This window comes from Gossypium hirsutum, chromosome A05, assembly GCF_007990345.1.
Source record: "Gossypium hirsutum isolate 1008001.06 chromosome A05, Gossypium_hirsutum_v2.1, whole genome shotgun sequence".
Taxonomy (NCBI): Eukaryota; Viridiplantae; Streptophyta; class Magnoliopsida; order Malvales; family Malvaceae; genus Gossypium; species Gossypium hirsutum.
In genome coordinates, this window is record NC_053428.1 from 40,576,802 (window position 1) to 40,590,029 (window position 13,228).

General features: G+C 37.9%; 1 protein-coding gene across 1 annotated transcript; it reads right to left on the bottom strand.

Annotated features, from left to right (window-relative positions):
* Positions 1 to 2,359: 2,359 nt before the first annotated feature.
* Positions 2,360 to 4,330, bottom strand: LOC107961036 (uncharacterized). The gene is made up of 3 exons (XM_041111959.1): positions 4,112 to 4,330; positions 2,713 to 3,973; positions 2,360 to 2,667 (listed from the first exon to the last, which is right to left on the bottom strand). The coding sequence occupies exons 1-3, from the start codon at positions 4,328 to 4,330 to the stop codon at positions 2,360 to 2,362; spliced, it is 1,788 nt and encodes a 595-aa protein (XP_040967893.1).
* Positions 4,331 to 13,228: the final 8,898 nt, after the last annotated feature.

Below are 13,228 nucleotides of genomic sequence, written 5' to 3' on the forward strand. Positions count from 1 at the left end.
GACAATCTCGATCCCTTTTTCACTGACCACGAATCCCAACAACTTTCCTGACCTGGCCCCGAAGGTACACTTTGTGGGATTGAGCTTTAGTTGGTACTTCCTTAACCTCAAGAATAGTTTCCTTAGGACCTGCACATGCTCCTTCTCGGTTTTGGATTTTGCAATCATGTCATCAACGTAAACTTCGATCTCCTTGTGTATCATGTCATGGAACAAAGTTACCATGGCTCTCTGATATGTTGCTCCTGCATTCTTTAATCCGAATGGCATCACTTTATAACAAAACGTTCCCCACATGGTTACAAATGTTGTCTTTTCCATGTCTTCAGGATACATTTTTATCTGGTTGTATCCCGAGAAGCCGTCCATGAATGAGAAAAGTGAGTAACCTATCGTGTTGTCCACTAGTGTATCAATGTGAGGCAATGGGAAATTATCTTTGGGGTTGGCCTTGTTCAAATCCCGATAGTCCACGCACATCCGTACCTTTCCATCTTTCTTAGGAACTGGGACTATGTTGGCTACCCATTCTGAGTACTTGACCACTTGTAAGAAACCGGCGTCGAATTACTTCTTGACCTCTTCCTTTATCTTCAACAAAACATTGGGTCTCATCCTTCGGAGTTTCTGTTGTACTGGCCTGCATTCTTCCTTTATGGGGAGTCGATGTACCACGATATCAGTATTCAACTCGGGCATGTCTTGATATGACCATGCAAAGACATCTTTAAATTCCCGGAGTAACTCGATGAGGTCCTGCTTTGTTTCTGCAGCGATACTAGCTCCTATTTTCACCTCTTTTCTTTCTCCTAAGCTAACAATTTCCACCGGCTCCTTATGAGGTAGGATTTGTTTCTCCTCTTGATCTATCATCCTTAACAAATCAAGAGATGGGCTACAATTTTGGTCATATTCAAAATCCTCAGTGTCCTTCATACACAAATCTTGCTCGAAAGGAATTTCTGAGTCATTAGCAACGTTGCTCATGTCATTGATATCTAGAGACCTGTTATGGACGAAAAAAGAAATCCAAAGAACAAAGGAATCTAAGAATATTTTATTCGTGTGGTATGATTATGAATAAAGTGGAAAGAACAAAAGAATGTTTACTCAAATTGATACCCAAAGATGCATTTTTATTGAAATAATGATACTGGATAATAGCCTATTTCACAAAAGGATTCTTATTGCCCCTAGGCTTAGAGCGATAAGCTTGTTTTGGACATTACTCTGAATTAATTTTAAAAGTTACAGGGATCTCCTCCGCGGTCCAATTGTTTAAAATGCTCCCAGGCACGTATGGGCAAATGTCTAATTGATCCCCTTCTCTTGTTTCTTCTTCGGATATGGCATTAATGCTCAAACTTCCCAATATCTCCTCGGCAAACCCCTTCTTTTCCGATCTTTCTTCAGAATGAATGGTCCCTCCTGACACGAATATTTTGGATATGTGAGGAAAGGCCATTGGTTCCTATTTGACCTCTTCTCCATTCAAATGCGCTCTCCTCCTTTCTTGTTTCTTCTCTATTTCCTTCTTCCTCTGCCTTGCATCTGGCTTGTACCCTAAGCCAAAACGGTCTTGTTTGTCGGTGAGCATAGGTGCCTTTATCCTTCCTTGTAGATTTCTTCCAAACCCCTTTTCGAGCACAGCTCCTTTCCCAACTGTCAATAGCAAACCCATCTTGGTAGTTTTAGAGATTTTGGGCACCGGGACCTTGTTTCTTTCGACAATAAATGTTGCATTCACAAATTCTAACGATCAGAAAGAACATTCTATTGCTTCATCATCTGTCCCTACATAAGGTGCGTCGTTAGTAACAGACGCAATGATATCCTCTTCTGCGTTTATAGTCACCAATCGCCCCTCTGTTATAAATTTGAGCTTCTGATGCAGCGATGACGGTACTGCCCTTGCCGAGTGAATCCACGGCCTTCCCAACAAGCAATTGTAAGAAGGCTTGATGTCCATTACTAAGAAATCTATCTTGTATGTACTTGGACCGATTAAAAGGGGTATTTCAATCCTCCCCATTACCTTCTTTTCAGTACCATCAAATGCCCTTACTATATTCTGGCATGTCTTCATATGGGAGCTATCTACTGGCAGCCTCTTCAGCGTAGACAGGGGTAGGACATTTAGTGCAGACCCATTGTCGATCAACACTCCCGGTAGTGTATGTCCTTTACAGCGGGTTGTGATATGTAGCACTTTTGTTGATCCCATTCCTCTCGGTGGTATTTCATCATCATTGAAAAATATGAAATTATCGGCGCTTATATTATTGACGAGACGGTCCAGCTTGTTGATAGAGATATCATTCGCGACGTAAGTTTCATTAAGCACCTTCATTAACGCGCTTCAATGTGTCTCCGAACTCAAGAGCAAAGCTAATACCGAGATGCGAGCCGGTTGCTTATGTAACTGTTCAACCACGCTGTACTCACTGTGCTTCAAGAATTTTAGGAATTCTCTAGCTTCTTTCTCAGTTACTGGTTTGTTGATTGGTGATTCGAACCTGACCGTTTTTTCCTTTCTTTGCTTGGCTATTGGGGTTTTTTCCTTAACAGTTTCAGTTTCTGTACTTGTAGGGTCATAACGTCTTCCACTACGTGTATAGAAACCTATATTTTGGTTCTCTCTTAAAACATTGGCCTTACTCTGTCTACCTGGGATTATCACGTTGTAGTCATAATTCTAGGGAACCATTTTACTATCCTTGTAAGGGAAGGATACCAGTTTCTGAATTATGACTCTTGGCACCATTTGTACCCCTGCTTCATTGTTCTTTGGTCGCGAAATTATCACCACAGGGTAATTGACTCTTTGGGCCTCTTCTGTTGTTCTTTTTTCTGAGGCGTAGACCTCTCCTTCTTTTGACCCTTCAATTTCTTCGTAAAATTTAATCTCTTTATTGTCCATTAGATTTTGCACTATGGACCTGAACTTACTGCACTCTTGGATGTCATGACCTCCATTGGCATGAAACTCGATGTATCTTCTTGCTTCTTTAGGCCTTTCCTTTGAATCTTGTGTGATCAGATCTCCTTCCATCATCTTCTTCCAAACCCATTTCAATGGAGTTTTTACCTCTGAGACATCTATCTTAGTTTTCTTTCCTCCACTTTCGACTATCGCATTTACCCCATCGTCTGAATGACTGGGTAACGGGTTTTCTGCCATATTAGGTTTTATGGGATCATCGAAGCCCATCTTTATGAACCTTTCGACTAATTTTTTAAAGGTCGTGCAGTTCTCAATTGTATGTCCTGCAGTTCCTACATGGTATTCGCATTGCGCGTTTGCGTCATACCACTTTGGGAATGGAGGTTGCATGGGTTTCAGGTAAAATAGAGACACCACATGCGTATCGAACAGATTTTTGTAAAACTCCCTATACGTCATAGGGATCGGCGTGAATTGAAATCTTTCCGCGTTAGGCCTTGGGTTGGAATCTTGACTCGCAGAGCCCTGATGGCTAGTAGTCACAACCCTCGGTTGGCTTGCTGTGATTGGCTTGGAACAACCCTTATGATATGCGCTTGCATTATTCACCTCATTTTCTTTCCTTCTTGGAGCCGACCTTTTGGCACTTTCTCCCGCTTCAATTTTCCCACATCTCACCGCGTTTTCTATCATCTCCCCAGACATCACTATGTCAGAGAAGCTCTTAGTAGCGCTTCCCAACATGTGGTTAATGAATGGGGCCTTCAGGGTATTGATAAAAAGCATGGTTGTTTCCTTTTCCAAGAGAGGTCGTTGGACCTGCATTGCCATCTCCCTCCACCATTGTGCATACTGCCTGAAGCTCTCACTCGGCTTTTTTTCCATATTTTGTAGGGTAATTCTGTCGGGTGCTATGTCCGTCACGTGACCATATTGTTTCATGAAAGCTTGAGCCAAGTCCTTCCATGAACCAATTTGGGCACGGCTGAGCTGGTTATACCACTTGACCATAGATCCGATCAGACTATCCTGGAAATAGTGGATCAACAGCTGATCATTGTTAACATACCCTGTCATTCTTCGACAGAACATCATAATATAAGCTTCAGGGCAGCTCGTCCCGTTATACTTTTCGAAGTCTGGGGTTTTAAATTTTGGTGGGAGCACCAGATCTGGGACTAAGCTTAAGTCCTTAGCGTCGATCCCGCTACGGTAATCAGCAGTCTCCATTGCTTTGAATTTTTCTTCAAGCCATTTACAACGATCATCGAGTTGTTTTGCCAGGTCTACTTTTTCTTTCTCCATTTCTGCCATGTCGTCGAGGTCCGAGACGAATGGATTAGCTGGATTATCTCTGGGCTTATAGCTCGAACCTTGTCGAGGCATTGGCCTGGTATTGCTGAGGCCTAATAGTGACGGGTACCGTTCGTGGGTGCACCTCTAGTTGTGGTTGAGTCTTTACTGGAGCAAAGCCTGGAGGATAGATAGGGTCCTCATTATCGTCCCCCATAGTGCTCTTCCCTTTCTCGCGTTCTCTAGCCATCAACTGCGCCAACTGGCCTATCAGATTATTTTGGGATTCTTCTATTTTTCCTTCATATCTTGTTGTATCTTAGCCAGTTGCTCTTGCATCTGCGCTTGTAATTGCTCTTGCATTTCCCTTTGCATTTGTTCTATTCTTTCTAATCTCTGATCCATTGCTTTGGTTTTACGGCGGGTATAGTAGCTGTGTTCGGTCGGTTGATTCTCGTTGGTTTCCAGATTAACTGAAATAATTTGGTTTAATCAGGGTCTTTTCGTGAAATTTAATGCACATGATGAAATGTAATGCAAATGAATGAATGCAAAAAGAAGTGTTGATTCTAATTCAATTTCATTAGAAGAACTTCACTAGAAGAAAAATTTCTTTACACAGAACCGATGATTACATATACGACTTCACCCTAATGCCTAAAGCCTTAATTTTCCTAAGAAGCCAAGCTAAGTTTCGGCCTCGATCTGATTCTAACTCGTACTTTAAGCTCAATACATCAACCTGAACTGCCAAGGTTTGCAAGTGATCGGCTACCTCCCGAACCTGAGCCACAGCTTCGCCCATAACATAGTCTCTTTCTCTAATCTGGTTTTGAGAGCGGCGAAGCTGTTCCCTACAATGGTCATTGTTTGCCTCAAGAAGTTCTACTCGAATTTTGCTATCTCACAGCGCAGTCTCGAGTTCCTCTACTTTCCCTTTCAACTCTCCAATCCTGCTCAGACTAGCTTTCAGCTCAGTTACGGAATTACGGCTACGATATTGATGTAGTGATCTTTCCAATTCAACCACACGAGCTCGTAACTTCTCATTTTCTTTTTGGATTTCTATCAAACTCTTTTTCAAAATGTCCTCTCGTTCTCGGGCATCTTGAAAATTTTTCTCACAATGGTCGGATCTAGTCTTTTCCTCTTTGATCTCTTGGCGCCATTGCTCCGATGTTTTACCTAAATCGGCAGTTCTTATCGACATGCGCAGCTTCTTGTAATCGGCTTTCGAACTATCCAGATCTTCTTCGGCCTTGTTCTTTCCTTTCCTTAATTTCTCGGCCTCTAGCTTGTGGATATCGACGTCTAACCCCAACTTCATTTTCTCTTCTTCTAGCTGCTCTATCTTCTTTCCCAACTCAGAGTTCCCTTTCTCGAAGTCTTGCTTAATGATCTCCAACTCGGATGGGATGACTCGTAAATGCTCCTCTATTGGTTGGGTGTTCCCTTGATTCGGCCTAGGGATGTTGTCGTTCACTCTCCTATCCCACCACCATTCATACTCGGGGGTGGTCATCTGGCCTGTGGTAAATCTTTTCATTCTCCGAGCTTGGTTCCATGCATCTGATATCTTGCGAACTTTTTTCTTATAACCGTTATCCTTATAAGAGAACTCATATTGAGCTAACCCTTGTGTCGCCGGTATGAACTGCCTCGATCGATACTGCCTTAACATCATCAGCAGAGCGTATCCAATGGCTCCCCATATTCCAGCCAGAGGGACCCAGTCAAAATCACCGCACCTATATAAAATCTCGTCAGGAATCAACCACGGAGCCCTCCATTCAACGTCTTTGGCCCGCAAATTTTGGAGAATAATTATTCACTTCTCTTCTGAGATATCGTCTCACCTTGATGTGGCCACTAATTCTCTTAATGGGGAATAATCCCTAGAGAATACCCGATAGGAGACCTTCTCCACCTTCCAAAAATGATTGTGGAACCAAACCAAAAGAAGCTGTGCACAACCGATAAATCTTCCCTCGCCCGCTCTCTGGCATGTATTCAAGGATCGAAAAGTTTCTGCTAGGATTTCTGGGATGGGTGTGGTGCCTTTATCAAGTCGATCGAATAAGTCCGAGACGGCTTCATCTATATGTCCTAGCACCTTAGGAAAAATGATCAAACCGTAGAGACTTAAGGCAACAACATCAACCCTTTTCTTCGAATCCGGGTGCGCAAGAATCAGATCCCTCAAATTCCTCCAAGGAATACACTTACTATCCCCTTTTTGCTTGATGCGAGCTGCGACCCATTGCTCGCTCATCCCCGTGATATTCATCAATTTCTTCAAGAAGGGAGGGACGTTGACAGGTCTTGAATAGGCCCTATCAGCCTGAATCCTCGGGCAATTAAATAGCGCCATGTATTCCTCCACAGTAGGTACTAAGTCAACTCCTCCGAAGGTGAAGCAACTGTAAACGGGGTTCCAAAACTGTGTGAGGGCCCGGAACAAGTACTTGTCCACCTTTACATTGATCAAATAGGGCAGATCGCCGTAGTTACAATAAAAGAGTTGCTTGACTTCACCATTCCAACTATTCCATATATCTCTTAACTCTTGCAGGTCGTTCTGAGTTATACTAATGCGAGTGAAATCCCACAACTCTGAATCATATCCCTCGATCAAACTATCTCCTTTCTCTTGTTGCGTTCTCTCGGATCATACTCGGACGGCCGCATTATCCTCCACTCTATTAAGAAATCTTTTTTCCATGTCAAACTCTCCTATCTAGTAACCGAACGTGAATCAACACCCTTTTATGATGAGATGCCATGCGAAAATAATCAAAACACCACCAGTCAGTATTATATACAAAGAATAGAATTCAAAACAAATAAGGAGTAAATAAGCACCTAATCGGGTGACCACTAGGGTTCGGTGTGGTTCTACCTAGGGTAGGCTCCTAGGGCTCATTACATGTGGTTCGGTTCTAGAGTAAAGGTACCTGAACCAGCAGATTCCTCGATCCTCACCCATTATAAGCTCATACAGACTGAGTTCGATTCAGGGGAATACATTTCTCTACGGCTATACGGAGATGAAAACCTCACAAAGACGCAGGTACGGATGTATCCCGAAAGCGATCCACTATCCTATATGGAGGTGAAGACCTCACGAAGGAGTAGTTTCTCACTTCTACTTAAGAGGGTGAAATTGACCGGTAATGCGATGCGATATGCAAAGATACATCAAAGAATTAAACCACTTAAAGCAGCATATTATGAAGAAAGCCATGAAAGTAACAGACAACAAGCAATGTAGTAAATTTAAAACCGATTTTCAATTTTCGACAAAAGACAATAAATAATCAATTTAAGGCTCGACTCTCGAAGTCCCCAGTGGAGTCGCCAAGCTGTCGAAACCATTTTTTGAAAAAACGCGGGGATCGACTTGGTTTTAAAAACGAAAATTAAAATGGGAGTCGCCGCCGATCCTTATTAGGTGTGATCGGATCACCTTTGTTTTAATAAAACATTTTAGTTTACTAAAACAGTATTTTGGTCTACGAATTTTAAGAGAACAAGTTCAGGAGTCGGTTGCGTGCGAGGAAGGATTAGCGCCCTCGACACGCCCAAGAATTGGTACCTAATTGATTAGTTAGTGTCTTAATGTCAAAAATCGAAAATCGGGAATGAATTTGAAATACGATCTTTTCTATAAATATCGATTCTAAAATTTTTGAATTAGCACAAAATAATTTGTTTAAAGATTTCCTTATCTCGAGATATCGGAGTATCACATCCCGTAAGTTAGGACACAATACTATGAATTCATGAGCACAAGGTCGTCTTTTAATTTAAATGAGAGTTTCGTATTTTAAAACTCGAAAAGGATATTTAGCCATTTAGAAACAACGAGGAAATTGAAACCCCGTAAGTTAGGGCACAATTCCTCGATATTTCAAAATGCATAACATTGCCTTATTTGGAAAATTTTGTTTTTGAATAGTAATGAATACAATATTCAAGCAAAATGTGTTATTTATTTGGGTTAAAATAAGGTGATTTATTGGATAAATACATTGGGGTTTAATTCGTGAGGCAAAGATATGAGATACGAGAGAATGAGTATAAACAATAATACATGGATGACGTCGCGTAAATATACAACAACAAGGTGAAAATGTAAGTGAACAATTTATGATACATGCGATGACAATAATGGCTCACATACATCATTCACATACTAACATTAACAATTAATGAACAAAAACATATTTGGCAATCTAAAAAATATAAATAGTACAAAGCAAGTCAAATTGAATAAAGTATAAAACCATAAAGAAAACTAATAAACGAGTTTAAAAATAAATAAAATAAAAGATGAAATTCTTTTTAAAATCAATAATGTATATAAAGCGATTTAAGAAAAGATAATACATATAATTTTTAGAACCAATAATATATGTACATAAAAGCATACTACGGGTAATATAAGAAAATCCTATAATAAATAATAAATAGAATGTTTTAGAATAAATGAATGGAAATTTGAAGGGTACATGAAAACAATTTAAACTAATGAAATAAATTTTAAATAAATAATGCAAAAGATGATTTTTTTTAAATGGTACTCTTGAAGTATAAATACGGTGGTTTATAAATTGCTATGAATAATGTTTTCGGCATAAGATAAAATAATATAAAATATACAATAAAAACAAAACAATTTAACACATCATGTGAAATATTTAAAACAAACATGCAAACTAAAAAGGCGAACAGTTTACAAAAGGGAACATAAAATAAATAATGTATATATATATGCATTCAAATAAACGAACAATGTGACAAATCTTATAAGTAACACGTGAAATTTTAAACTAAATAAATATAACATCTGAATGGGCAGCAAATAAAATGTATAAAAACATGATAAAACAATTTGAAATAAAAGGGTGAGGGCTAAATTAAAATAAAATAAAAAAGGGGTATAAATTATAAAATAGAAAATTGCCAGGGGGTTAGATTGAGATACGCGAGAAGAAACAGGGGTCAACTGGGCAATTACCCCAACCCTTAATGCGCTGCGTTTCAATGTTTAGTCCAGGGATCAAATCAGAGATGGAATAAAATAATTGGGCTAAATTTAAAAAAGAAGAAAAAAGCCAATCGGGACTAAATCAAATATCAGAAAAAGGGGGGGACCAAGGCGAGCAATTTCCCATTTAAAGGAAAAACACGGATACCCTGGGTACGGGTCGGGTCGCGAATGGGCACCCCTAAAACGGTGCCGTTTGGGCACTTAGGTCACCCTTCAAAACGCTGCCGTTTCACGCAGCAGATTTAACCCCAAATTTTTTTTGAAAATTCCATTTTTGCAGTCCATTTTTACAGAAAATTCCAAAAGCTTTCTCTCTTCTCTGTCAGGTTTTAAACCCCCCCCCATTTTCACAAAAACAGCAGAGCGTCTCTTGCTCTCCGTCCCTCCTTCATGGCCGACCATGGATTTATTGGGAGATCCCCATGTCCCGCGCCGCGAACGGCGACCAGCGCTACATAGAAAGGGTCCCTTCGACCCTCTTTTTGAACGGGTTTGAAGTAGGAACACTCACGACCACAGCAACGCAAGGGAAAAGGGAGGACCCATCGGCTCCACGCCCTCTGCCACGACCATTGGTCGAACCCCAGGGTGTGACGGCCATCAGATCGGCGAAAGGACACCGGAGCGCACCCAAATGGCGAATCGAAGGTGCGTTTTTATCCTCCTACCACTTATTATTTTTTCGTAAATAAAAAATAAGAAAACAAAATAGAATGCAAAGAAAATCGAAAACTGAAACACCAACAAAATATTCACCTTTCGAAAATTCTATTCTTTTTTTGATTAATCTTGTTTGCAAAGTGTTTTTCTTCCCCCCTTTCAAAATTTCTCCCTTCGGTTTTATAAATAACAATAAAAAATGCTCTCATTCCTCTGTTATGGCTGTTGTTTTTGTTGTTTGTGTTTGCAGGGTATGGTTGTGTCAGACGCATGGAAGGAACATATGCCGATGGTGGTGCGCGAGGCGGCCATTGGTTGGCCGAGTGTGCTGCTGAGGCTTGAGGGCTGCTGCTATTTTCTCTTCTCTGCAGGGGGTTAGGATTTGGGCTTTAGGGTTTGTATTTAATTGGGTTTGGTCTTTTAGTTTGGGCCGGGCATAATTGGGCCTGTACAGCTGGTACGCACACATAGATATACAGAGAGAAAACAAGAAGCATAGATAGACAAGTATACACAGAAAACATCATAAAAATTTTTGTATTCGATCAAAAGACAGAGAAATAAAGCAGATCTTTTTGAAAGGGTAATAGATCGTCACTTTTATTTTGTTTTCGATTTTACTGGTTTACTTCTTTTGCATGCATAACATATTTAAGCTTTTTTTTTAAATACAAAGGAAAGAAAATAAGAAAAGGAGAACAGTACCTTCTGTTTCACCTCGAAAAGATGAACCTTTTAGGTCTCGACCGCCATACACGGCGGAGTCGGTGACGGCGCGTGAGGGGAAACACGGTGGTCCGATGAACGGAGGGCCACCGACTAAGGGCCGGAGCTCAGGAGAGCTAGGAAGGCTCAGAGAAAATTCTTAGATTTTTTAAAAAAAGGGGGACCGAAATGATTTTTTGGCCTAATATCGGGCTTATATAGCCCTTTCTAAACGGCCCTGTTTTGGTTTAATCCCATAAGCCAAAAACGATGTCGTTTTAAGGCCCTAGGATCCGCGTGTTGACCCGTGACCCGGGAAGGATCCGCGTGTTTTTAAATAAAGGTCTAATTGTCCTAATGGTCCTTCCAATTTATTTTTTTATTTAATTTTTAATTATTTATAAATTATCCCTAAGGTTTTATTTCGGTTTTAATTTAATCCTAATTGTGGCCACTTTAAGGCCTAGGTTAAAACGGTACCGTTTTGCGACAAGGGAAAATTTCCCAATGAGTCCATAAGAATTTAATGGGCATTTCAATTAAGTCCCAATCCGTTTCTTTTATTATCAAATTAGCCACTGATTTTTATTTACATTTAATTTTAGTCCCTTTATCCCTTTTAAAATTATTTATAACTTATTTAATTTAAATTACACATATATTATATATTTTATATTATTATTTACTTATATTTTATTATATTATATTACTTCATATTTTTCTATTATCATATTAATATATATTTTAACATATATCATTATTTATTATTTATTATATTATATTTTTTATCACATAATATTTATATTTTTATATTATTATATTATTTTACATTTTAACAATATATTATTTCATATTATTATTATCCATTATATATTTTTTCATGTATATTATTATTCACATTATTTTTTTCATATTAAATTGATATTAAATATTTTATTAATTATTTACTTTATATTTTTTAAAAACCTATGTTTATTTTTTACCCAAAATTATAAAATTAGTATTTTATATATTATTACACTATTTCAAAATTCATTATTAATTACTATATTTTCATGTATTATTAAATTTGTTTATTATCTTATATTTTACATAGTACAATATCATAGTATTTATATTTTATTATTTTATTATAATCCTAAAACTAAAGTTATTATGTATACTATATTATCATTACATTACCAAAATTAGATTTTAATGCACACATTTTTTTTTAAAAAATTACTCACTTTATTTATATTTTAATATATATACACAACCCTTTTTTTATATATTATGTCAATATATTAAATGTTGGTCACATGACTAAATGTTGAGTGCTTGGCATATGATTATTTTTTATATATATATGTGTCAAATTGTTTATCATGCATCATTTTTATTAATATGTTTAAATATATGTTGAATTACATGTTTATTGTTTTTACCTATTCTTCTTAAATATATATATTGTCTTTTATGTATATTTTACTTTTTTAAAATTTGCCATGTTTTATTTCTTATATATACGTTAGTTAATGTATGATATTTATGCTGTTGTGCTATTATTTACTTATTATTATAACATGTTATCTCGTATATGCTCCTTCATGCATCGATTTTAAAAATAAGACTCTAAAGTTTTCAAAAAATAAAGGCAATGCTTGGTGTTTGGAAGTTTCGAGAAAAGTAGTGCCCTAACTTACTGGGTTGCAACTTTCCTTGTTGAGTTCAAATAATCAAGCACCCTTCTAAGTTTTTAAGGTTTTCAAAATGCAAGCAACTGTCTTGGAATTTCAAAGCGTAGTGTCCTAACTTACTGGATATGATGTTTCGTTGTTTCGAGATAGGGATTTCCAAAAGGACTAACTTAGTGTCAAATGTCTTAAAAATATTGTGTCCTAACTTATTGGATGTAATATTTTGATTCATTTGATACAAGTGAACCCTAATTTTCAAAGTCAAAAATATTTAAAAAAAAGGATTGCATCTTAAATTTTTTAAATTTCCTACATTAAAGACATTTTGATAATCAATTAGGTACTAATTTTGGGCGTTACGAAGGTGCTAACCCTTCCTCGTACGTAACCAGCTCCCGAACTCGTTTTCTGATTTCATAGACCAAAACTAATAATTTTAAAACAAAATGTTTTAAAGGTGATCCAATCACACCTAAAAGATTGGTGGCAACTCCTGTTTTTGTTTTTCTTAAAGTCGATTCCCATTTTCCAAAACTCGATTTAAAAATGGTTTCAACAAGGATGTTACATGAAACATGAAAATGAATACTAAATAATAAAAATTAATTGAAATTATTCTGAAAATATTGGTAATGCCTCATATCCTATCCCGGTCTCAGGTACAGGTATGGGGTATTACACTGCTCCATGTAAAACTTTTCTTCCAAGTCACCATGAAGAAAAACAGTTTTCACATCCATTTGTTCAACCTCTAAGTCATAACAAGCTACCAAACTCAGTATAGTTTTGATAGAGGACATCCTCACAATTGGAGAAAATATTTCTTCAAAATCAACCCCCTTTTTTCTGAATATAACCCTTGACGACCAATCTAGCCTTGTATCGTGGAGATGA